This window comes from Heloderma suspectum, chromosome 8 (genome assembly GCF_057233095.1).
Source record: "Heloderma suspectum isolate Gila_16-S chromosome 8, 16-S_ref, whole genome shotgun sequence".
Classification (NCBI taxonomy): domain Eukaryota; kingdom Metazoa; phylum Chordata; class Lepidosauria; order Squamata; family Helodermatidae; genus Heloderma; species Heloderma suspectum.
This window is the reverse complement of record NC_139465.1, coordinates 40,388,236-40,414,364: the sequence shown is the minus strand read 5'-3', so window position 1 is coordinate 40,414,364 and position 26,129 is coordinate 40,388,236. Positions and strand designations below refer to the sequence as shown.

At 43.9% G+C, this 26,129-nt stretch overlaps 2 protein-coding genes across 10 annotated transcripts in view; one reads left to right on the top strand and one right to left on the bottom strand.

Moving 5' to 3' along the window:
• The window catches only part of LOC146339065 (A-kinase anchor protein 4-like), a 32,061-nt gene extending 29,615 nt beyond the window's left edge, over window positions 1-2,446 (bottom strand). Inside the window, exon 1 of the mRNA XM_084812084.1 lies at window positions 2,329-2,446. The gene's annotated coding sequence lies outside the window, so the exon portion shown is untranslated. The remainder of the gene's footprint in view (window positions 1-2,328) is intronic.
• Window positions 2,447-10,220: 7,774 nt separating this feature from the next.
• CBFB (core-binding factor subunit beta) overlaps window positions 10,221-26,129 on the top strand; it is a 56,888-nt gene continuing 40,979 nt past the window's right edge. For all 9 annotated transcript variants that reach the window (XR_014784612.1, XR_014784613.1, XR_014784615.1 and 6 more), the window contains exons 1-3: window positions 10,221-10,657; window positions 13,688-13,774; window positions 19,982-20,098. Coding sequence is in view for 6 of the 9 variants with exons in the window: in XM_084812078.1 (XP_084668204.1) it covers window positions 10,580-10,657; window positions 13,688-13,774; window positions 19,982-20,098 (282 nt within the window). In the remaining 3 variants the exon portion in view is untranslated. The remainder of the gene's footprint in view (window positions 10,658-13,687; window positions 13,775-19,981; window positions 20,099-26,129) is intronic.

Below are 26,129 nucleotides of genomic sequence, written 5' to 3'. Positions count from 1 at the left end.
CTGATGTTTGAGCCTACAACTCCCACCATCCCTCACCCTTGACTATGCTAGCTAGGGCTGATGGAAGGTGTAGGCCAAAACAGTGGGAGAGCCACACGTTGCCCCAAGTATATAAGAATGTCTAAGTCTTTACTTACTAGCAGTGACACAGTTACATTTGATAAAATCTCCTCAGAAAGCAGGGGGGAGTGTAAAATGCCTTATTTTTAAAAAGTTATTTATTTAGAGCATTTTTACTTTGCTCCCGAGGGGCCGGTCCTACCATTTGGCAGTGTGCTGTCCCGGGCGGCAGATACTGGAAATCAGGGCCGGCCCAAGGAACTTGGCTGACTGAGGGAAAGGACAAGATGGCGCCTCTTTCCATTCATGTACAAGAGCTGACTGAACTGGAAGTTGAATCATTCTTCGATACTGGCAATGGGGCAGCATCCTCCGCCACACCCGAAAGCAGCATTTCAGCTTATGGAGCACGGGGCAGGCTGCATAGCCCACAGCAGACTCCAACACCTTGCTGTCGCCTCACAGCATCTGCCACCTGAGGTGTCAGACTTACTCTGCCTAATGGTAGGGCCGGCCCTGCTGGGGGTGGGTGAAGGGTTGCAATGGACAGAGGTGTGTGTGTGCCATGGAGCCTGCCCTGTACACACACACACACACACACGTACACAATCCTACCACCAGCAGTACTGTTGAAGTAACATTCAACTGCTGATCTGGGCAGCTTCTGTACATGGAATGGAAGAGGCACCATCTTGTCCTTTGCCTCACACAGCAGTCTTTGGCCACTTGTTCCACTCTTTGGCTGAAAAGGTTTCCAGGGTGGCTTATGCGCGATCCACTGCAAACAAGACAATCCTTGCTTGCTAAGTCAATGGAGAGGCTGTGCAGTGAAGTTCCTGGTCCCCCTGTGCTGCAGCCACACTGTGTCAGAACATTAAAAAAAAAAATTCCTGCTCTCTTTCTTAGAGGCAAAAACCTCATAATACTGGGAGTGGAGAGAGAGAGGGAGAGGATGCTTCTTACACTGCTCGTGCCTACAATGACTTTGTCGATCTGGTTGTCTAAGGGCACAATCCTATGCATGTTTAGAGAGAAAAAAGTCTGACAACTCCCAGCAATCTCCAGCCATGGTGGGAGTTGCCGGGCTTTTTCCTGGGGAATGTTGGGGGTTGTCGGACTTTTTTCTGGGGAATGCTGGGGGTTGTCAGACTTTTTCCTGGGGAATGCTGGGGGTTGTCGGACTTTTTTCTGGGGAATGCCAGGTGTTGTCAGACTTTTTTCTGTCTAAACATCCATAGGATTGCACCCTAAGAGCACAATCCTATGCAGGTTCAGACAGAAAAAAGGCCTACAACCTCCAGCATTCCCCAGCCAGCTATGCTGCAAGCTGGCTGGGGAATGCTGGGAGTTGCAGTACTTTTTTTCTGTCTAAACGTGCATAGGATTGCACCCTTAGACCCTTATCCAACCATCAGATTCTTCCACGAAGAAGAGGTAGAACACGTGGTAGAAGAGCAGACACATACTACAGAAATGGATCTCTACATGAGTGTGATAGGAAGGAGGAACCTCTGACTGTTCCTCCACCACACTGACTGGATGGTTGGCTTGAATAGTGTGTGTGAACGAGGTATGTACGAATCAGGCAATATCAGGTCCATACCCATTTTTCATGTATTCAGTCAAAAATATGTTCTGTCTGATTTCCGTTTTATTCTGCAGATATATTTTTTAAAAAACAGACCAAAACATCCTATTTACTTTCTACTATACGTAAGATGCACATTTTGCACCCAGCTTTTCCTAATATATGCATTTTTGTATGTACCTTTCCCTAATATATGCAAAAAAAGTGTATGTTGGGGAAAGTTGCATACAAAAATGTATATGCAACTTTTTTTTTGTATGCAACTTTCCCTAACATATGCATTTTTCTATGCAATTTTTAGAGTCGATAACTCCATCACAGAATTCGTAGAAGAGCAAAATCCGGAGGATAACTGTGTTACAATCTGGATAGTAGTGCAAATTAGGTCATTTCACTTAAAAATGCATACCAAATGAAAGTCTCCAGCAATTCTAGTTTGAACGGGGCCGATGCCACAAAGCAATGGAGTGAGACTTAAGCATGACTAACATAAGTGCCATTGTTCTCAATGGCATGTGGTTGCCATTTATTTTGCTGGATTGTGCCCAAAAACTTTTTTGAGGAGATTGAAATGCTTAAAAGGATACACAGACAAGAAGGGCTGTGTCTACTATCAAACCAAACATTGCCTGTGAGCTAAAAATACAGAATAAATAGCATGTTCCAACTGGGGTTCTCACCTTGTGGGTATCGGCATAGAAAAGCGCTCCATGCGTGCACAGAGATACTATAGCTAGCTCTGAGGTTCCACACGGACACTGGATTCTTAATCATGGCCATGGTGCCTCTGGATGAAATCTGGAAAGCAAATCAGGCAAATATAAACTCCCGGTTTTGACATTGGCATCAGGGCTTGCTACTATTAAGCAGAGACAATGCTGAATTTGGTAGATTATGTAAGTTAGATGGGATCACACAGAGTGATGATGGATTAAGGGCAATCAAGACCTGGCTGGATCTCGAGGATGAGAGAGAGATTGGCAGCTCTCCTGAAAATGCCTGCTGTTAGCACATAATGGTGATCCCATTAGGGTTGGACATGTCTGTATTTGCTGTTTAAAATATCTAATTATTCCTTCTAAATAGGTGCAGACCTGGAGTACAACTGAATTTCAGAGCAGAAATGTATTTGTGCTTGCCAAATGCCCTCAGTTGCTATTTTAAGACAAAAGCCTATAGCCAGAACTACACACTACGAGGCAAACCCAGGGCTCCTGAACTCATGTTTACCTGATAATTAGGGATGTCTGTCACTGGGAAATCTGGTTCTTTTTGAGTCAACGAGTTCTGTGGTGTGTATGACTCAATTTGCATTTGTGAGCTGAGCTCTGGGCTTTTCCCCAAACTCCAAGAACATTTTTTTTGCACACAGGTTCTGCAATCTCTGCAGATGTTTGAGCAATTTGTGCAAATTACAGCCAAACCTGCGTAAATTCGGCCATAAATTGCGCAAATTGGAAGAAATTTGTGTAAATTGCAGAACCTAAGAACAAATGCGCAAAATGCCCAGAAAAACAGCAAACTGGCCCAACTCACTGCGGACCAAGTCAGGCGCCACAAAGGAAACTAGAACGAATTCGGCGGGGGACAAACCTAGGAAAACGCATCAAACTCCACCCCTCAAATGGATTTCTCCATCATCTCTACTGATAATACCAATGTGGAGGAAGGGAGGATTTGCTGGGGGAATCAAGAGGCAGGAAGGAATGCTTAATCCTTACCCACTACCCCCTCCTCCCCACCACCCTCCCTGGTTGGTTTTCTCCCAGCCAGATATAACAGCTTTTGGGGAAAGCATCTGGACTCTTTAAAACTAAAGGAACAAGTGAGAAAACATTCCAGCCAACCTGACAACCTGAGTCTTAAACCAAAATCCATCTACTAGAACAGAGGAGGGCAGACCAGACTGAGCTATAGGGCCTAGCAACTGAGAGGGGGGTTACACTGATTGGAGATAACAGTGGAGATTCCTCTCCCCACTGTTCTTCAGCAGGAGGGGCTTCAGGAGGGGCCTCATCCAAGGCTCCACAGGCCAGATGGGCTGGTCTGGTGGTGCCCATGTCACCCCTGGCCCAGAGGTGCCCCATGCCTGCTTTAGGTTATAACACCCAGCTGTTCAGAATTCATTAGAAGTGGCTCAACAAGCTAGTGTCAACTAAACCTGCACCTGAAATGTGTTTGTTTTTTTTAATGAGTGGGGAGGAAATGTGTTTTTTTAATGGATCCAATTGAAAAACAAAATCAAAATAACATTCTCCAGGGGTCCTCCAGTGGATCGGTAGATAGACTTGTGGGAAGCTGAACAAAATCACCTCGCAGGCCAGTGTCACCTTATGGGCTATGAGTGGTCCATTCCCGACCGAAAGCATCCTTTATTTATTTTCGTCTTTTCTGAGAGGACGAGTGAGGTGGGCTGGGATGCTGAAGTAGCTTTCCAAATTTGCTCCAAATGTGCAAGATGCATACGAAAGAAAATCCTTCCCATTTGGTTTCTCACACTGAGAGGTCGAAGGGCAGCACACGAGTGGCGAGGTATGTCCCCATAGGAGACTATAGACTGAGCCATCCTTCCCAACTCATGGAAACTTTTGTCTGGTCCAACTAAGGGTGTTGGCTTTGTTTTTAAAGCAAAGCATTCCTTACAAATGTCCCTGCATTATGCTTGCATAGAAGGGCCGTAGGTGCCCTCGAGCGGCAGAGCAGAAGGGAAGCCTTCGCCATCAGTGGGCTCTGCCATCAGTGAGGGTAATACAAGCCGCTGGGAGGTTGTGCCCCCGTCTCCCAGGAAGAATAGCACAGCCCCTTCTCCAGTGGCTGGTTGGCCTGGGATTGTGAAGACCGGGAAGCACACTTTGCCCCTTTCCATCGGCCAGAGAGACAAGGCCCCTGGGGGTCAGTGGCAGCACCTCTATCCAAGCCAGTCCACCAACAAGATCAGCCTGGCCCCAAAGGGATATAAACGCCTGCTTACCACTCACCCCTTCATTCTAGCATTCCCAGACTGAGCAGCCTCCTGTCCCTGTTCCCTCAGCTCCACTCCACTCTCCTTCCCTTCGGTGTCTCGTCTTTTTAGTTTGCAAGCCTGAGGGCAGGGCCCGTCCCTTGGGTTTTTTAAACTGATGCACGTCTCTTTGGAAACTGATATTTTTCTGCAAAGTGGGCTTAGAACATAATATGATCAAATAAAATAAAAACAGAGCAGTGGAAGAGGACGTGGTTGAGAACGCTGGGCTAAACGGAACAATTATTTTGTAAGAACCTAGGATGCTGCCTTATAAGAGGTTAATCTACTTGTCTGCCTAGTCCGGTCTTGTCTGTTTTGACTGGCAGTGGTAGAGAAGAGTCTTTCTTATTCCCTTCCATCTGGCCCTTTTAACTGGAAATGCCAGGGATAAGGGTGGGTGAATTTGTTTGCTCCATTTTTTTATAAGAACTTGCCCAAATTTGCAAACAGAATGGAAGGAACTTAAGATCAATGGCTACTAGTCCTGATGGCTGTATGCTACCTCCAGTATCAGAGGCAGTATGCCTATGGACACCAATTGCTGGGAACATGGGCAGGAGGGTGCTGTTGTGTCCTGCTTGTGGGTTTGCCGTGGGCAGATGGTTGGCTGCTGTGTGAACAGAATGCTGGACTAGATGGACCTTTGGTCTGATCCAGCACGGCTCCTAAGTTCTTAAGGGTTTTTTTTTTTTAATCATCAAATGTGGGTGAAAGTGGAACTGGCAGATGTATCCACCTAGGCAAAGGACTTTTGAGTTCAAAGCTCTAAAAAGACTGAGCTTGAATCCATGTATATTTAACCATGTTCGTGGTGTTGCATTAGGGTTGCCTTCTCCCCCCCTCCCCCCTCCCTCTCTGTTTTTTTTCTGGTGGGCTCATCACGTGCAACATCCCTCTGCATTGGAAACAGCTGTACCTACTCAATTTCGCCAGTGCAGTTGAGGATTTTGTTTGGTTCGTTTTTTGATAACTTGCCAAAATCCCCAAATTTCTTCATAAACAGGAGGGAAAGCACTGAATGTGGGAGAAAGCGAAACTGACAGATCCACCCATCGCTGGCAAGGGATTGGACCCGGACATGACTTCTGTGCCCTGCCCCTAGCCTTGTTATTGGGAGAGGAGGGTCTGTAACCTGTTGTCCTATATGTGCTTGTAATAGAGACAATCACGACTCTTTCCAGAGTAAGTTCTTGAAAATTCTGTATCGCCCATCTGGTACATCTGTAGTAACCTTTATGCTACAAACAGCTGAAGGTGTATTTTAATGCCAACCACTTATATCATGGGTGTGCAACCTTTGGCCCATTGGCCTAATCCAGCCTGGGGAGACTGTCCATCTGGCCTGCAGAGGCTTGGCCTTCTTCTGTAGGTCCCAGCCCACCCCCACCCCTCCCCTGGATTTGAGGATACCAGGGGAGTTGGGAGGAGGCGGGGAGAGGAATTCCTTTTGTATCTCCTATCACAGAACTGAGATAACGAGGGGACTGGGGGAGCAAAGCTTGTTCCTGGTGGACACGCCGGAAGGATAATTCTCCCGAAACACCATCAGGGCCCAAATGACATAATGGAGTGTGGGCATACTCCTTTGATTTCAGGGGGCCCCTTTGATGCCACTCAGCCCATGAAGGGCTGGGGGGGTCATCGAGACCCACCCCCTATTTGTCCCTGACTAACATCATGTGAAAATTCAAAGGCCTATTGATTAGGTACCACTTCACCATGTATCAGTCTACCCCAAAACAAAATGGAGAGCGTGAACAATAAGTACAGGGATGCTGGGCGAGATTTATAGGTGGGTACACATACCAGACATCTCTCCCATTTTTTGTTAACATCATATCCTACATATTAATAGTGAACTCATTCTCTGAGTGTAGATCCTTATGTAACCCAAATGGCATCATCCATGTACGTAAGGGAGGTATTCGCAGACGTGGAGGAGCTCCAAGGTTTGCAGAAACAGTTAAAATGTGCAGGCGGGGGGAACCTTGAGGGTACCCCTCAAGAACAGGCCCAATGAGGACTGAGCAGAGCACCACTGGAGAAGGGAAATGGAACAAAATATCCTGAAAGAGGTTAGCTCTCTGGCTGGCAAAACTCTGAACAGGAGCATTCCACACTGCAACATTCTGTTGTAGATCCTGTTTGTAGGGTGTATAATCTCACAATGGATTGCATTATATTGATTATAGAACTCAAGACACATTCAGCACAGACAGTTATGTGGCAATGGAAGAAAAGCAGCAGCGTGCTGGTGTTTGGAAGTCAAGATACATTGGTTCCCTGTTCAAGATTTAATTCTAAAGACCCAACAGACTAGGGACCACTGTTTTACTGGGAGCAGTTTTCAGAGAATGGGAGCTGTCTCTGGTAAATAGGGACATTAATAGTGCAACCTTATGCATGTCTACTCAGAGAAGTCCCACTGGATTCAAAAGGACTTTCTCCCACATAAATATAGGAGTGCAACCTTACACTAGATTTCATGTAGGTCTAACTCTAGTTAATGTCTATCTGCTCTCAAATTCATGTTTAGCCCTCCTAACCTGCCAACTTTAGTTCTTGCTTTATTTTTCCATCCTGAGCCTTCCCCAACCTGGGGCCCTCCAGATGAGTTGGGTTACAACTCCCATCAGCCCCATGCTGGGTGGGGGATAGTGGGCATTGTAGTCTAACCCATCTGGAGGGCACCAGCATCAACTTAGTGAGCTCAGTTAATGACATTTAAGATTTTTTGAGTCAACACTTTAGAATTTCCTGACATTTCCCACAGGCCTTCTAAAATTTAAAAAAATTACCAGTGGCAATAAATGTCAACGTTCACCAGGTTTCTTTGCTATTTGCCATAACATACACAATGGCCAATTTTTCTGTTCACCTCATCTGAAGAAATAGGCTGTTGTCTATGAAATCCCAGGACAGAATAAGCCCATTAAAATATTTCGATTTGATTTTCCACATCAGAGCTGAGCTATGACGAAATCATTTTAACCCCACCAGCTACTCAACCACGAGACTGCATTGCTGGGAAAACACAATTCATCCTCAAGGCAGATATGTTTGATATCCAAGCCAGTGAAAAGTAGAACCTTTTTATTCAGAAGCAGCATTTCTCCCTGTCATCTGGGGACAAAGATGGGATAGCCATTTTCCACCTTAGTGCTGCTCCGGTGAGCCTCCAGTCGGCAATGGGTGGAACCTGAATTTGATGGATTAACTCGCAACTTGGCAACATTTTGGTTGGTCCTAATAAAGATATTTATTTTTATTTAATGTATTACATTTATATCCCACCCTTTTCCCTCTTGCAAGGAAGCCAGCTTAGATGATCGTCCTGCTCTCCATTTTATCCTCACAATAACCCTCAGTGACTGGCCAAAAGTCACCTAGGGAGCTTCATGACAGAGTGGGGACTGGAACTGGGGTCTCCAGAATCCCAGGTCAACACTCTAGCCACCTGGCTCTCCTGATGAGCACCTGCACTTCAAAACAGACCACTCTAGCAGAGGTTCTCTCTCTCCCCTGCAGCCCTGGGCATTCCAGGAAGGGGGGGAAATCAGGTCTCTTTCTCCCCATAACTGGTGCATCTGCCAGAGATGCTGCTGCCACACATCCCTACCCTAAGGGGCCAACACAGCTGCCCACAGATGGACCACCTTTGGTTTGCTATTTAGCAGCGAACAACCCGCCCCTGCAGCCCAACGAGGACGGATGCACGCTCAGCCCAGGCGGCCTGCCCAGTAGCCACGAGGGCTTAAAAGGGGCTGATGCTCTTGCTGCTGCGGACTGCCCGCTTGCAAGCAGGAAGCCGGAAACCGAGGAGACCACTGTGTGCGAGAGCGTGATGTGCACGCTGGTGCAAAGGGGGGTCGGGGGTTGAAATGAGTGAACTCCACCCTCTTTCTTCCGCCCCCCCCCCCCTTTAGCTGCACCAGCAACAGCGCGAGACCTCCCGCCGCCTGCAAGCCCGACCCCAGCCGCGTTCACTCGGAAGCAACCCCGTGTATTCGACCCGGGCTGCTTTTGCCAGCAAGACAACGTGCGTAGAAGCTGAGCAGCCCGATCCCACGCACGGTTACTCTCAAGTCAGCCCCCTTCGGTTCACCGGCCCCCAAAGCCACGTTAAGAACCCGATCCCACGGGCGCTCGCGCAGAAATGCCGCGGGGCTGAATGGGGCTTCCTCGGCAGTATGTGCACGGATTGCGGTGGCCACACAGCCCCGATCCTACACAGACTTGGGCCGTGCCCACAAACCTATCGATTTCAGCGGGCTCAGGCGGGGCAATCGGGTCGGGGTCTTTTCCCCCCAAGGAGGCTAAAAAGTCCGTATATTCCAGGATCTCCCCGGTGGCCTGTACCGCGCCGGGCGCAAACGCAGGGGCAGCTGGAGCTCACGCTTCCTGTCTGCAAACATCGCAATAGTTACTTGCGAGTTAAAAAGCCCGTCGCGGCCAGCGGGGCCTACTCGCGAGGCAGCACACATCGGGTCGCGCCGAAGGGCGGCCGCTGCCTCCGCGTGCGTGCGCCCTTACTTGCAATGCCTCGAGCAAGCGGGTCTCTCTCCCTTCCCAGTAAACACGCCCCACATCGCGCTGCGAAGGCTGCATCCGACCCTCGCGCGCACTTCCTTGCGAGTGAGAAGCACCCGTTGAGCCCCGCGGGGCCGCCTTCTGGCCAAACGTGCGCCGGATCGCGCTGCCCAGGCCGCGCGCAACCGCGCGCGCGCGCGCGCGCCTCCTCGCGAGTAAGAAGGACCCACCGACCCCTGCGGGGCCGCCTTCCCCGTAAACGCGCGCCGGATCGCGCTGCCCAGGCCGCCCGCAACCCGCGCGCGCGCCTCTCCTTGCGCGTGATGATTTTATTTACTTATCTAATTGCTTATTTATTTAATTAATCAACTAACTAACTTTCTTAATCGCCCGTCTGGCCGGTCCCCCGAGCCGCTCTGGGCGATGTACAACGGTACCATTTAGAACAATAAAACTGTGCATTAAAACGTCATTTGGAAATACCCTAACCCACCCCGAAGTAGAAACGCAATACATAAATAAATAAATAAATAAATATGCCTGCCTGCCTGCCTGCAAAAAAGCAACCCCTCCCCACCCACCCATTACCCCGGGGTTGACTGCCAAGTTGTTGTGTGCGTCTTTTGGAGGGGGGGGTGGGTTAAGCCCCTAGGGCCGGTCTGCCGCTAAGACGCGTGGCCCCCGGGGAAGCGGCGAGCCCGAACCCCGGGGAAAGGCTGCGCGGGTGGCGGGCGAGATGCCCGCGCCCTCGCCGTTCCCGCTCCCCTCCCTCCGCTGGGGCCGCGGCGCATGCGCGCCAAGCCGGCCCGTCAGCGGCAGGCAGGCAGGCAGGCAGCCCCTGCCCGGGGAGTTGTGAATGGTGCGGCTGTTTGGCCGGAGCACTTTTTTTTTTTTTTACGGGCGAGGGGAGGGGGAAGCCGGCGCGCGCTGAGAGGAGGAAGCGGGAGGGGGAGGGGGAGGAGGAGGCCGGGCGTCTCGCGCTCTCCTCCCCCCTCCCTCCCTCGCCGTCTTCTTCTTCTTCTTCCCTCAGCGGCTGGAGAGACGCCTCAGCGGCGCTGGCCCCGGCCGTTTGCCGCTCGCCCCGGCGCGCTTTTTCTCCGGGCGTGAGGGAGAAGAGGAGGAGCGGCGGCGGCGGCGGCGGCGGCGGCGGCGTGAGGGGGGGATCTCCATGTATATCCATAACCCGCGAGGCTCGGCTTAGGCGCCGCCGCCTCCTCAGCGACGGCGACAAAAGCCGGCTTCGCCTGAGGTAAACGAAGTCGACGGAGGCGGAGCCCGGCTGAGGGAAGTCGGTCGGCCGGCCGGCCGGTCGGCGAGCGAGCGGGTCGGGCGGCGGCGGCGGCGGCGGGTCGCTTTCGCTTCTCGGGGCCGCCGGGCTCGCGGGCCGCCGCCGCGCCATGCCGCGGGTGGTGCCCGACCAGCGCAGCAAGTTCGAGAACGAGGAGTTCTTCAGGAAGCTGAGCCGCGAGTGCGAGGTGAGGGGCGCGAGGGGCGCGGCGGGCGGAAGCGGGGCGGCGCGGGCGGGCCGAGACCGCCTCGGGGCGGCTGGCGGGCGAGGGGAAGGCGCCGGAGGGGCGGAGACGGGCGGGCGCCGGCGGGGCCGGCCGGCCGGCCGAGCGGCCGTTTCCCCGGGCGGCGGGGGAGGGCGGAAGCTTCGCGCCGCGATTCTGCTGTGTCGTTCGCGAGGCGGGGGGGGTGGGGTGGGGTGGGGTGGCGGGGCAGGCGAGCGCCGCTCCCCCGGCGGCCCCGCCGCGTTTTCGGCGTGCGTGTTTACTCGGAAGTAAGCCCCCACTCGCGCGCCGCCGGCTAGGGCTTCCCCGCGAGTCAGGTGCGGCAGCGCCGCAGCCCCGATCCCGAAGGAAGTGCAGCGCTGGCCGGGTGTCGAAGCCGAGCCCTGCCCAGCTGGGTCGGGGCGACGGGCTTAGTTCCGAGCCAACAGGCTGCATCGCCGGGAAGAAAAAAGCCCCATTAAACTCGGGAAACGGGCGTGCGGATCGCCGCCATCCTGTACACGCCTGGGTGTATAGGATTTCAAACCGGGTGTAAGGTACGTATAGGGCTTCAGCCACTCGACCTTATGCCCCTTTACCTGGGAGTAAGCCCCATGGAACTGAGTTGGAACTTATTTCTTGGGACACGTATAGGGTTGAGCCGTGGGTGTCTTCACTCGAAAGTAAGCCCCGTCCTGCAGTTTATAGCACTTACTTTTGAGTATGGAGATGTAGGATCGGGCTGCCCTGTTGTTGCAGTCCTGTGCCACACTGTCCAGCTATAGAGCCTCAGGTTGCATGGATGGGGCAGGATCCGAAGTCTTCATACTCAGAAGTAAGTCGTATTGAATTCAGGAGTAGACTGACTTCGGAGTAGAAATGCTGAAAGGTCTTATTGAGTTCAAGTAATACAAGTCCTTCCTTGCTCCTCCTCTATGCACGCTACTTCAGTGGGGCATCCCAGGCTGTCCCTTCTTATCTTCAGTGCCCCATAACAGAAAGAGAAAGTTACTTCTCTTTAAAAAAAAGTTAAACTATACTATCACCTGTACCTTGCTTGTATTCTGAAAATGATTAATTGGGATTGGGCATAATGACCCTCTTATCCTGTATTCCCTTGCTAATATGGGTTACTATCCACCCATAAGCACATGTTGAAAAGAGCTGGGAAGTCTGCCCTTTAGACAGCTTAGTTCTGACCATGACAACGACCAGGGTAAGAAGCAACTATGTTACAGTCAGACAGTAAGTGATACTGAATATTTGTAGCCCAAACCATGCATTAATAAGTGAGGGGAAATCCACCCTCACCTTTGTCCTGATTTTGAGTTTGAGGCCACTGGGGTGTAGGCATTAAGCCATGTTGTGATTGTGTCTTGAGTATTCACCATAGGATGCTGTGTCTCTTCTATCCCTTTATGCTCGTCCAAGGAAGGGATTGGGTGGGGTGGGTTTAGGGTAATAAAAAGGGGTGACTGAGAGTTTTGTGTTTCTGACATAGGTTTACGCAAGATTGTGTGCATTAATGATGCCTCTAACCATCTTTTCACATAAATATGATGGTTAAAGAGTACTTTTCTTTCCTTTATTTTAGATGCTTACTTTTAAGTAGCAGATGGAATTCTAAATATTGTGTTCGTGAGTGTGTATGTGTGTGTAGAGCTAGGCAAGCAGTACTTATTCCAGATTGGTTAGTCCCAACTACAGGTAAATAACCTTGCATATGATTGCTGTAATATGCATCGGTTAGCAACAACATTGTGCAACCAGACCTTTTGTTCCCATATACCAGATATACAAGACAGCTTTGTGCCCAGAGCTAATTAGACACTGTTCCACTTGAGAGTGGTGTGATTTTAACATTTGTAATGACAAAGCTGTGTGTGTTGAGGGAGGGTCTTTATTAACACTTCTGCAGTACTTTTCAAGGTGTGATCTTGTATGTCCCCCCTTTATATGGGCACATGTTTTCCCCTGGGGCTTCCTGAATTTGGAGCACACGTGGCAGCTCTTATTTCCCCTTTTTCATTGTGTGCTCACAGTGTCCAGCTCATCCATGGCATTTATTGCCTCACATGCTACTAATACCATTAAAACAAAAGTTCAGCTTCCTATTTTTAGGCTGGAGCAGTATATACACAACAGTCTAATTTCTGCTGCTGAATTCAATCTTCCTCTGTTCCTTCCTCAGTGTCCCAAAATGGAATGGTAGATTCTATGTTGAATGGTGCATTCGATTTTGCCTTATACTCCGTGTGTGCCTATAGCTGTACATCATAGAAACGTATTCCTTAAATGCTTGTGCGTTTGCATCAGTTTCTTATACATAGCAGTGTACACACAGAAATTACCGGATCTCTGATCTCCATCACCTACTGCCATCTGGCCAAACTACTTTAGAGTGCATGATTGCCATTTTTTTTCAGATAAAAACTGATTAATTGGAGAGCATTTAATGCCTCTCCTCCACCATGGGTGTTCTTCGCACGTTCATGGTATGGGGAATCAGCTATTATCTTTGTCTTCTGTCCTTCCTGTGGAGATGTTGAACTTCTGTTTTTCATAAGCGCATTGCCTCTATGAAGTACTGCAGTTATAGAAAAGAAACCTCCCTTCAGGTAATTCTGCTCCTGCACAGACAATATTAATGCCTCTCCTTCTCCCCCACCCCTACTAAGATTTCCTTGCCTGTCTTATTTCAATAGCTGTGAACAGTTTGCTTGAATACCTGTATGCCACGATAATCAAGTAAGAAGCTACGAATCATAATGTGGCTTTCAAAATAATGTTGAATCGTATAAAGAAATACTTTTCTTTAATTAAAAGCTTTGGGAGGTAGTTCCATGCTTATACTTTGTTGCATCTATTTGGGAGGACTGTCTGCTCATACACGCAGGAAGTAGGCTACTTGGTTTGTGCTTCAGTGCATGATCTCTGCAGGCTTGTCCTTATCTCTTCCCTAGTATTGCAAGACAAGCAGGATTCAGTTTTTGATTTGACTTCTGTTCTTTGCAGATTAAATACACTGGCTTCAGGGACAGACCGCATGAAGAAAGGCAGGCCAGGTTTCAAAATGCATGCCGGGATGGACGGTCTGAGATAGTAAGTATATGTGCTTACATCCTATACTTTTGTGAACTTTATTAGTGTTTCTTGCTCTGCTCTAGTCAGCTTGGAGATGCAGCTGATCTCACTTCAAGAAAGGATAAAACTGCAAGATGCTTAGGAATGCATCCGATTTCTTTATGCTAGCACGCCAATATGAAATAAGTGTTCTGGGCTGCTAGTTCTTAAAGGGGTTTCCCCTTCCCATCTGCTCCCTTCAGAAATGTATGGGAATTAAAGTATAAACTAGATAACTAGAGCAGCCTTTCCAAACCTGGGGCCCTCCAGCCCTCTAGATGTTTTGGACCAACTCCCATCAGCCCAAGCCAGCATGGCCAATGGTCAGGGATGCTGGGAGCTGCTGTCCAAAACATCTGGAGGGTACCAGGTTGGGGAATGCTGAGCTAGAGGGTAGATTAATAGACTATGAAACTTCAGCTCTTCACTGAATTCAGATATTTTGCTTAAACCGTTATTTAAATAGCTGCAGACTCAGTGCCTAATTAACCAATGCATCCTGCTTTTAAAACAAGCATGTACTGTTTCTCTTGGAGAGCTTGATCTCTGAAGGAACTGCTTAATACTAAGTGAGAACAATTGACTGATAGCTTGCATTACTGATCACTAACTTCCTTCTCCCATGCCCTTCCCCTGAGGAAGACATGTTGTAGAGTCAATGTTTGGCTGTTCTGTGACACTTAAATGACAAACTGTCCTGCAGTTTAGAAAAGCTTCCCAGCCTGGCTGCTTGGAGGTGATTTTTGGTCACCCAAGGTCAATGAGTGTTGTTTGACAAACCTGACTAGGCTCTTACATTCTTTACATGGCAGTTTTGTCACTTTATGAATGAAAGTGCCTAACATTACTAGATGCTATACAGTATTTTTTTAAAGACAATTTCTTGCCCACAGTATCACAGTCTAATTGTAATGAGCTACAATTTAGTGTAAAAAGTATATATAAATTTTAAAAGTGTGCTTAAACTAAGGGTTCATGCTTACAGTTATAAACACTCCTTGATAACTATCTCAGCAGGAAAAGCCCTCAGAATTAAGTATTGCTGTGCAGGAAAAACTGTAAGGCTGTTAAGAGATAAGTTCAAACTCTAGCCGTTCAACTTTTATGCTAATAAAGCATGTAGTTAAATAGAAAACGCATTTCGATGCAGAAGACTACTACCATCTTCTGAACAAAATCAGCTGTGTTTTATATTAAGTTTTATAGCTAAAAATATTTGAAAGCTTGCTTACAGTAATGGTAGATTCCTCAAGGCTATATTATAGTAGGGAGTAGATTGCTTGCTCATATCACTGCACTCTAATGCAACTTTGATATGTTTAAAGAACTATCTGGAACTCGTTACCTGATGACAGGTGATGTACATGGTTTGGTAACTTGAATTTCCTCGCTTAATAAGATATCTTTGTACCCTCCATTGTCTTCAAGTGTGTTGCTTTTACATGTCATGAAATTAGCAGAGGGAGTTCTATGTTAGTGTCCTGAAGGCTTGTATAGCATAGGCAGCAAGCACATGCATTATAGTTGAAGATCTTAGATACAAAGAGTGGTGGCTGCTAGATATGCTGTTGAGGACCTATGATTTTAGCCTCATAAATGATCACAATTAACTAGCTTGTGCAGAGTAATAGCATTCCCATTGCAGCCAGCTCATGTCATGAGCCCTGTCTGTCATAGCAAAAAAGTATAGTTATCACCTGAAGTTATTGCATTGATGTGAGACCTCTTGATTTTTGACCTTAACAAGATGTTACCTCTAGGTAGATCACATTGGCTGAATTTGGATGTCGCAGTAAACAATGGTATATGGAACAAGCCTAGGGCTTGCTCACATGCCTTCCTTTCTATTTTAGTGTGGCCACAAGGAGAGTAGTTGGTGATTAACTGCAGTTTGTTTTGTCCACACCTGACAGGCTGTGGTTAATCTTCTCTTAGCCATGATTTGTTTGAAGCAAACCAACTTCAAACCATGTGTTACGAAGTTGCCTTGTTTAAAAAAACTGGAGTTAAGATTAACTGGAGTTTAGCATTCAGATGGAAGCTTCCAGTCTCATTGCAGTTACAAAGGGAGATGGGGAATGTGTGAGCTTAAGGTTTGGCTAGGCTTATTCCCATTATGATAAACTATGGTTTATCATATCCAAATAGAGCCATTGCATTCCACTAGAAATTATACAACACTCACCTTGCTCTTGAAACTTGTACTTGTTGGTCAGCTATGTTAAATTTTGAATAGGGTCCAATTAAATAAAGGGGAAGGGCTGCAGATACTGCTGTTGCAAAGGCAGGTAGTTACAAACATAGTCTTGCTACAGATTAAGGATTTTTCTCATTTTTGGAAAGATGTTTTCTGTTTTATGATATCTTTAAAGTACAGTTATGTTAAAATGAAATTCACTTGTTTTTAATCACACACACAAACTAAATATGAACTTGTGCATGATAACTGATATACAGCTAGTGTAAAAGTGTAGACTAGATTAGTGTTAAATGTACAATATAAATATTCATAATCCTTAGTAAGAAGTCACAGTTGGCCACCATCAAGATGTTCTCATGGTAAGCTGTTTTGTGTTGGTTTGGAACAGTATTGAGGATGATAGTTGGTTGTCCCTAGGCCCTTTAATAGGTATGAAAAGGTGGTTGGCAGATGATGATGATGATAGAGAGAGAAAAAAATAATGCCTGTGACCTGCTCCCATGCACATGCTGTCATTGCCATCAGTCAAGCTCAAGTATGTTAAGCCTATTCAAAGTTGCCACAGAGGCCTAAGACAACCTTTCTGTTGATGAGGCATGTGGGTGGATGTAATTTGGTTGAATGGCTGTCTAATACTTTAATTAGGATTCTGTTATTTTAGGGACAAACCTCCAGACTACATGTGGTCAGATGATATTAATGCTATTCATTGACTCTTTCATGGTGATCTTAATGTGGAATCCTTGGTAACATAGTCTCCAGAGGGCAGCCACATTAGTCTATTAAAGCAAAAGAGAGTCTTGTGGCACCTTAAAGACAAACACATTTCTTATCACCTAGGTTTTCATGGACTGTAACCCACTTTATCAGAAGCATGGAGTATTATGGAGGGTTTCAAGTTTATATGTTGTGTGTGGCGGCGGGGGAAGAGAATTGTAAACACTGAGTGATGAAACAAACATCCTGGCACTAGGTAATTGAATTAACACATGCAGTGTGATTTAAAAAATCCTTGAAGAGGCCGTTGTATCTATCTAAACTCCAGGCCTCGTGGCAATAACACCTGGCCAAATTTTTGGACTTTGTTTCTTCCCCCATCCCCTGCTTTTTGTACCATCTAGCCTGATGAAGAATGCTAGAGAACTTGAAAGCTTGCACAATTTTTTGGAATTTTGATTGGTCGTAATAAAAATATTTCCAAACTGGATTTTGGAGTTCCTTCTCATGGACTAGCATGGCTACCTTTGTTTTTTATGTGGTTTGATGTTGCAATACTAAATTCAATATTTAGGTCTTACAGGGATCTGTAACAAAATGTTGCAGTGTATCCCCAACGTTAAACAAGGAAATTCCCACTCAAGGCTCTAGCTAGACTGGGGCAGGAGCCTTGTGCTCTTTGGGCTTATAGAGGACCTCTTTTTTTCTCTCCTCCCTCATGAAACCTTCCTCGCTATGCCACATAGTGCTAAAGTGTTCAAGCACCTGAGTTCTTCATTTTTAACCATACGGCACACATCTTTCCCCTACTCTAATGCTCACCTCTATGAACTAGAGGCTCAAGCAGGCCACATCTCCCTTCCTCTCCCCCACATCACCTTTGATATTGCTTGGCTCAATTTCCCTCAGCCTTTGGCTTCATTGATAGGCTCACATAGCCTGCCTTGCCTCTGGTTCCTTTACTACCATCACCACCCCTATTTTAATTTTCCTGGGGCAGAACTGGCCATAGAAAACAATGAAGGATTCCAGGGTTTTAGTGTAGCTGTTCCTGGGCAGCATCATATCCCTTTCTCCTCCCCCTACCCAACAAAACAGCAAAAGGTAGCAGCAAAGACAGGAAGACACTGGGTGCAAAGTGAATACCAATGATAGAAAATGATCCCACTAGACAAGGAGATTAATTACTCTAGTATTTTCTCTATGCCCTCAGTATTTCATAGGTTATGAGAGCTTATGCCACTGGGGGTTTTTTAAAGTTCTTTTGAAATTATAAAGTCATATACTTCTATGTAGCTATGGAACCCCTAGTTTTGTGTAGCCCCATTTTGCTTCCATACAGGCATTCAGTCTCCTGAGTTTACTATTCGAGGAGATGATTTTAACATATTGCAGATCAGTGGTGCAAATATCTTTTAGCACTGGAGAGTCTACCCACAAAATTTTGTAAATATTTTACTTAACCTAATTTTTTTAAAATATATACTGGATCAGTTAAACAGAAACTGTCTGAATTTCTTCTTTGCGCACTTAATTATTTTCCTAAAATTGATTTTCAAACTTTAAAAAATCAAAAATTTTAAAAAATGATTTAATGTAGACTTTTATAACATGCAACAATTCAGCATAAGAGTTAGGAGAAAGCTTTAACAATATTGTGTAGAAATGAAAACGTCAACTTTAGATGCATGAAGTCTTGTTTTGATGATGATGGAGATATCCTTGGTATCCTAGTGCTGATGTAGTAATTGTCATTTGTTCCCCTGTTGTTGTGGCTACATAATAAGGGGTAGACATTACATGGCCACTGAAGATTATTGAATAGTCAGTGCTGCTGCTTTATATCTCAGTTTGAGGTGTGAGAATAACCTCAATTGATGTAGGATGGAATATTTCTGGTGATTGATATCAAATGAAGCTGGAGCATAACTTGAAAACTTCATTAATGAAGTTTCTAGTTCCCATCTTGTACCATAGCTGAGTTTTGGAAACAATTGCAAGTTCTCCACTAGCTTCCTGTAAAACATCTTCTCTGGTTAGGAGCTATATAAATGTTTTTAAAAGGTTTCCAGTATTTAAAGAATATTGAATATAGTCAAGGAATAGCTGATATTTAAATGTGAACTATGGATTCTTACAGTAGTCTGTGATTGGGGAATTGGTTCTTTCACTTGGCGAACATATTAGGTAAGTAGAAGATGGAAGAAAAGAGGAGATTAATCTGTTTTTAAAAATACAAATGGTGAATGAAAAAATATTAATGCACAATCAGAAATACACCCAACATCAGGCAACCAATGCTAATGCGATATAGAACATTAAATATTTTCTTCAAATCCCTCTTCAAAACACCTTAATCGTCATTCACAACTGAAACAAAGCCCTAAATATTTGTAACTGTCTTAAGTATCGATTGTAAGAACTTTGAAGCATAGGTCCATTGTTTCCTTATGTTGCTTGGTAAAGCATCATGTATATAAGTTACATGGCAATTTGTAGTAGCTTGTTTTTATTTTGGGTATTGATTTTGTTGTGTTATTAACAGCATCCAATTTTTGAGCAAAAAACTTACAGCCGTTTATAAAGACTAGCTTCTTGAATGTAATAGAAATGGTTAATAAATACTTCTGGTGGCATGTCTGAAGCTGCAACATTTAACTCAAAAACATATTTTCAATATCTGCATTAATTTTCCTTCCTACTGCTGGAGTTCCTCCAGTGAATTTGTATGATGTACATTGTGTTCCTTCATGTGTTGTTAGTGATGGAGACAACTTAAAGTTGACAAATATTATTTTCAGTTGAACACCCACAAACTTTTACTTGATATTTGGTTTCCCACATTATAAAAACTGTGCAGAGCTAAGGCTTTCTATTCATACACTGCTCTTAAAACAGCAGCTTTCTTATGAAATTGTTTAGATTAGGAAAATGCACCTCTTAAAACATTCTAACCAGCTAGTAAAGTAGCATAAGTTTCTCAAATCATACTCTGAAAAAGATTCTAACGTCTGCAAGAACAATTTCAATACAGTATTGATTCTCTGTGTAGCTTATATCTGAGGCAGCCAATGGCAGATGTTGTCAAAATGAAATCAGATGTTTGTAACTTAATACTTAAGAAAAATGATGAGTGCATGTTTTTGACTTTGAGTATTCTCTATGCTGCTTGGCTTTAAGACATAAACTGATGTAAAAATAAATGACTGACTGCATAATTTATGTAATGTCTTGCTCCCTGATCCTGTTTGTATTGATTTTTCTAAAAGGCTTTTGTGGCCACAGGAACCAATCTGTCTCTCCAGTTTTTTCCGGCCAGCTGGCAGGGGGAGCAGCGGCAGACACCAACCCGAGAATACGTTGACTTTGAAAGAGAGGGAGGCAAGGTAAGGACAAAAAGTATAAATCATGGTTGTGTAGGTATAATTTTCAGAAGTTTTAAAATAAAAGCTAGAAGTTATGATGTGGAATGACTTTGCTTTAGTCATATAGTGTTCAATTTTTTAATGGCGACCAGTTAACTATTGCTTGATTAAAACCCTGTGAAAAGTATATCATATTATGCATGTTATCTAAATGTAGCAACAGTCTAGTGGCTCTTACATGGATTCTGCAGAGGGGAAAACATTTCTCCTTGTATGTGTAGAGCTGCCCCCAATCTTGCAGTGACTGGGGAAACCCTCACTTGCTGGTAGGTGTATATGTATCTTGACACACTGGTGGTTCAGTGGATCAAGGTGGTAAATTAGTATAAAATTGGGTCTATGTTTGTGCTACACTTACTTTAGCTGTGGCAATTCTAACAAATATTACATACTTTCTGCAAAACATTCTTCTAAAGTCCTCCATTAGCTTTTTTAGTCACAACACTGCAGATAAATGACTATACTTTCTCTGAAAATATTTTTTTTTATCTTTCAGTTTGTTCCATGCCATGGTATTTCTATTTGGGTCTTTGAGCAGGGTTTTTTTTTTTTTTTTTTTTTGCATAGGGCTTTATTTTAACAGTTTATTTATTATAATTATTTTTATTCTAAGGAAGAACAACAATCCTTTCCTATATAATCCTCCCTTAGCTGAATAGAGAAACATGACATGACATGGATTTTTTTTTCTGGGAAGGGATGGTGATGTGAGGGTACAGGAGAAGAACTGATGAGAACTTTTTAAGGGAGCTAACTTCAGGAGTTTTCCACAGTCTAGAAAGCAAAAATTGAAAATCTTGTAATATTTCCATGAAATCTCTACCATGGAGAACAGAATGAAGTACTGTTACTCCTACTCAATTCTTTCATAATCCTTTCTAATAGTATTCAAATGTAGATCTCTATTTTTCAATTGGTAGTCCTGAGCCACGTGGCACATGACATTTCTCCAACACAGATGTAGGAAAGACCTTGTACAACAAAAGTACACCATGTGTAGAAGTGTCTTTTGTGATTATTACATGTTATTGGAAGATACTAGCAGTTTTCATAAATCAAGGTGTACTTGTTTTGTATAGTGATGTGGGTTTTCTGGAAAAATTTCCTATGCATACTAGGGTAATTTGCATCAGAAAATTTTACATTTGCTTTGGAAAAAATTTGGATCCCCAAGGAAGTGTTTATTTCACTTGTATTTAGTAAGCAAGAAGGCTTTTAAAAAGTGTCCCATCTTAATTTTTGTCCCAATTCTCCACAAGTATTTTACCTGAAAAATTTGAAGGGAAAAAAATTAAAACACACTTAATGTGATTTAAATGTTATATTATCTAGACTTTTTAGTGGAATACTTGTAAAAATTGGAAGACAATAGCAGGCATTTCCTGTACATTATTTAATTTAAAAAACATCAACAAAGATAATGAAAACTACTGACAATCTAATAAGTGATAGCAACCCTAAAAACTGTGCATGATATGCTGACAACCACTCATCTATTTCAACAGAGCTCAACTTTCTTCCACTGAGATTGTTGGGGCATCTTCTGTATTGCTGTCACTTCTTATAAGTTCCATTTAACACTGAGACATATATGTATTTCATTGACATTAATGTATTCTCTCACATACATGCTAGGGATAATCACCTGAAAAGCGTCAGTTACAACTCTGAACTTATGAAATGAAAAAATTTCCATGGAAAAATAAAGTACTGGAAAGCACTGCCCCACATCATTGGGTCTGGACATTCTTCCTACACCTGTATGTGGAAAAAATGTATGAACCAGCCCTTCAAATAACACAGTGAAAATAATCAGGCAAAGGAAAATTGGGGCTGCATGTGCATTTACAAAAGTCTGAAAATGTATACTGAGTCGTTACATGTCCAGTTTTGTCTACAGTTATCAGGTTTATGTGTGTATTTGGTATGGTCACATTATTCTAGATAAAATCTGCACTTTATGGAATAGATTAGATTAGGGCAAGTTACACTCAGCCTACTCCACCACACAAGAATGAAATGAAATACTGCCCTATGCCTTTTAGTGCTTTGCGATAGGAAAAGGTGAATGTGCTTGAATATATTTTCCATTAGCTACTCTGCAACAACCTTCCCCAACCTGATGTGTCAGACTAGAGCTCCCATCATCCCTACCCATCAGGGCTACCATGCTGGCTAGGGTGATGGGAATTGTAATAGAACGTATCTGGAGGGCACCAGGTTGGGGAAGGCTGCTTTACGAACTTGTATGTCTCTTCTATCTGAATGTGAGTGTAGATCTGTTTTATGTAGTCTTTGTAAGCCCAGAGGAAATAAAAAGCTTGTATTGATAATTTTTTTTATTTGTAATATTAATGTGATTTTTTCAAATCATTGAAGTGTTTACATCATTTTTACACTCAGTTTTATTCTGTTTTGTTTCTGCTTTCTAATGGTGGTTCTTATACTGACTTTTAATGCTGTATGCCAGCTTGATTTTTTTTTCATAAAGAATGGCTCAAACATCTTTTAAATAAAATTAGCTGTCTGTAAGTTTTGTCTAAACTGAAATTTAAAGATGAATCGTGGGGTTCCTATGTGGACAAAACATCTGAGGAGTTTTCAAGGAAGCAAAAATTCTTCATCACTAAGGATTAAAACACCCTTGCCTTTGCTGTAAGCTAGCGTATTTAAACTTCAAGTAAAGAAAAATACTAGCATTTATGTTAATAACATTTCATATGTAGTTGTTGACCAGATGTATAGCTGGGCAAATAAGAGTACTGAAACTTCTGGAGCAGGCCATTGTCGGAAACAGTGATCTAGGTGGACTAATATTCTGACCCAGTATGGCTGCTCTTGCATTCATTGTCTCTATATGAACAGTTCTGTTCAGCTAAGGCTTTGTGCTACAATAGGTACATTGTGAAGTGTTAAATAAATCTCTACCACTTGTAAGTTTCCATATTTTAGTACAAAATCAGTGGAAGAGGGGCAGGGTACTTCCCGTATGATGAGACTCCGCTGGCCTGTGGTAAGGAATCTTTATCACAGTATCATCCGAAATGTATGTATCTGTAGCTAAATAAAGACTTTGGTCAATAATACAGATTTATTCTGATTTTTTGCCCTTTCCATATAGAAGGTACTCGGTGTGCAATCAGATTTTACAGCCGTCTCACTGCAGCCTTCCCCAACCTGTTGGTGTCCATATATTTTGGATTTCAACTCCCATCAACACCACCCATCTTGACCAATGGTCAGGCAGACTGGGAGCTGTAATCCAAAACATCTGGAGGGCATCAGGTTGGGGAAGTCTGCCCTAGTGCATTCCTTTGCTTTCCAGTGAAATGAACTTAATTATGGGACACCGCCAAAAGTGGCCCAAAAGGCTGCAATTTCCAAATCTAGAATACTCTAGTCCAAGAAAGTCTCCTGCCTGTCCACATTGCTAATTTTGGGCTGACACATGCTATTTAGTTTCCACAGCAGGCTTCCAAAAATGAGCACAGGACAGTCCTGGGAGGAAAGGTACTTCTATTTCCTGTGACACTTCTGTACTACTGATTGTGCAAGCCATGCAGACATGGCATTTGAATGTGAATAGATACTGCATTTTCTGGCTTACATATCCTGAAGTACTAAAACTGACACATGTGGCTAGATGTAGTTGGAATTATGCAAGGAGATAAGTGATAACTCCTTTAGAAGGGTAGTGAGATGTAACCACTTGCTTGGAGACTAACTCCTGCTTTATGTTCAGTTAGCTGATGATGGTGGTAAGGCAGTTCTGTTCCTATTTCCTTATTCTTTTACATGTTTCTGTATCATCTCATCTCTTTCTCCACCGGTCCTTCCCCACGAATGTATAAAGTTAATGGGATAATCAAGAAGATTCTGGCTGGTATAGTTAGACTGTGACATAAGAAGGGGAGGGAGACTTTTAGGGAAGTATTGCATTACTTGCCGATCTTCTCCTTTCTTAAAGCTTGAATTTCCTATGACACGCAAAGGGCCGCTCTCATCATCTTTAAAGTTCTTGCCTTAAGTTTTAATGAAAACGTAATGTAGAAAGGCTACACATGTATTTAAAATTAATGCTAGAAACATCCATAAGTTTAAACTGCTGGAACATTGGAGCATGATGAACAGTATGACTGCTTCTAATATTGGATGCGAAACATCAGAATGGGAAGTGCATAGCAATCTTTTTAACTTGGCTTTTAAAATCGTTAAGGTTTTTAAGGTTGCTTTGAATGTGTTTTTATTTGATGGCTTAAGCCAGAATCCCAGCTTAGTGTTATGTATGAACCAGAGATTGTGGATGAAATCAAACTCTGGTAAATTTAACAAGCCAGCTTCACAACCCATGATTCATACATAACACTATGCTGGGATTCTGTGAAACTGAAACTAACAGCTACAAAAGCCCTTCTGGCTGTGTAGAAGGAAAACAAAGTACTAAGTGATCCACAGGTTTTCATTGGGCTTGTTGCAGCTCATACACATAGTGCTGGTTTAGCGTTATGTGTGAAGCAGTTTCTAGTTGTTTCAAGTTGTCCTGTAGACTCTTCATGGTCTTTAACCCGGTTTAACAGCCTATGTCTGTCAACCTGTTCTTTCTTTACCTTCAAAACTTACTTTAACAGTCATTTGTCTTTATAAATTCTTCCTACTTCTTTTTCAGTGCCAGTTCCTGCCTTCATTTTTGTTTTGTATGTTCTATTTGGATTGGATTTTTGCAAGTAGTATGGTCCCTAAATTTGTTGGTGATGAATACTGTTTAGTTCATGAAAGAAAAGCTTTTTGAAGTGTGACCAGCTCAGTGTGCCATTTATGTCTTATTTTTGAAAACAAAAACCTTTTGATTTGCCAATGTTGAGACATAGAAGTATAATCATTTAGCAAAAGTTTGCCAGCTCTTTCACAGCTTTCCAAGTTTCTTCTCATTTTCATCATGTATTTGATTTAAATTGCTCTGTTTTCTTGCTCTGTGCAAAGTAAATATCAGACAACATAGAGGGAAGAGATCCAAATTGCAGCAGTAGCTATAATCGTTAATTGCTACTCTTGTCAAGTCGTTGCGTTTCTCCTAAAGATGCTGAAACAGTCAGAACACCATAACAATGACCTGTTACTTGTTTTTGGATTCTTAAATCTGTACAGGAGTGTGTGCTTTGGGGAGGGGAGGCTAAAAAATAAAGCAGGGTTCATTACAATTTACCATGCTGTTGATTAAGGTGCTATTTCAAACTTCCTTGAAAGAGTGGTGAGACACTAGGGGGACAGTGTTTTGGCCCTTGGAGGGAAGAGGGAGCATTTTGATATTCCTGCTTATTAATGTCTATGGTTTCTAGCAGGCATAAATATGATTTCTAGTAGACATAACCTTATCAGTCAGTTGAGTCAAATGTCCTGCATACCAGCAACTTTGGATAAGGTGGTGGTACAGTTATGCATAGAATTCTTGAACAGACAGTGATATCAGTTTTTTGCAGACTTAATCATAGCCCATTGAATGGAAGAGTTTGCATCTGCAAAAGCACTGTATTAAAAGCACTAAACTCTAGAATAGTTAGTCTCTTACCACATACAAATTGTTTTAATTTAAATTCAATTCTAAACTGTGCACAGAAAAAAAGCTTACTGATGAGAAATGTAGTTTGCAAACACAGATGCACAATTAATCAAAGCAGTTGGTCATAACGAATAGCATAGCAAAAGCATCAGGTCCGTACTGTCTCAATACTCAGTTACCCCATGTAGAATTGTAGTGGCTGAGCTACTGCATTAAAAATTTGGTGACAATTAGGGATGTCTAAAGTTCTGAACATGAAGGTTATACAAGTTACAGTGTGGATGTGACTGACATAATATTGATGATTTCATATTGATAAGAAATAGATGAGAGTTTTGGGTGTACAGTCATGGTTTAAGTGAGCTAAGATTAATGGATTCTTAGAACACTTTATACTTTAATGTTTTGCCAGCTAACTGATTAGTTGATATACTT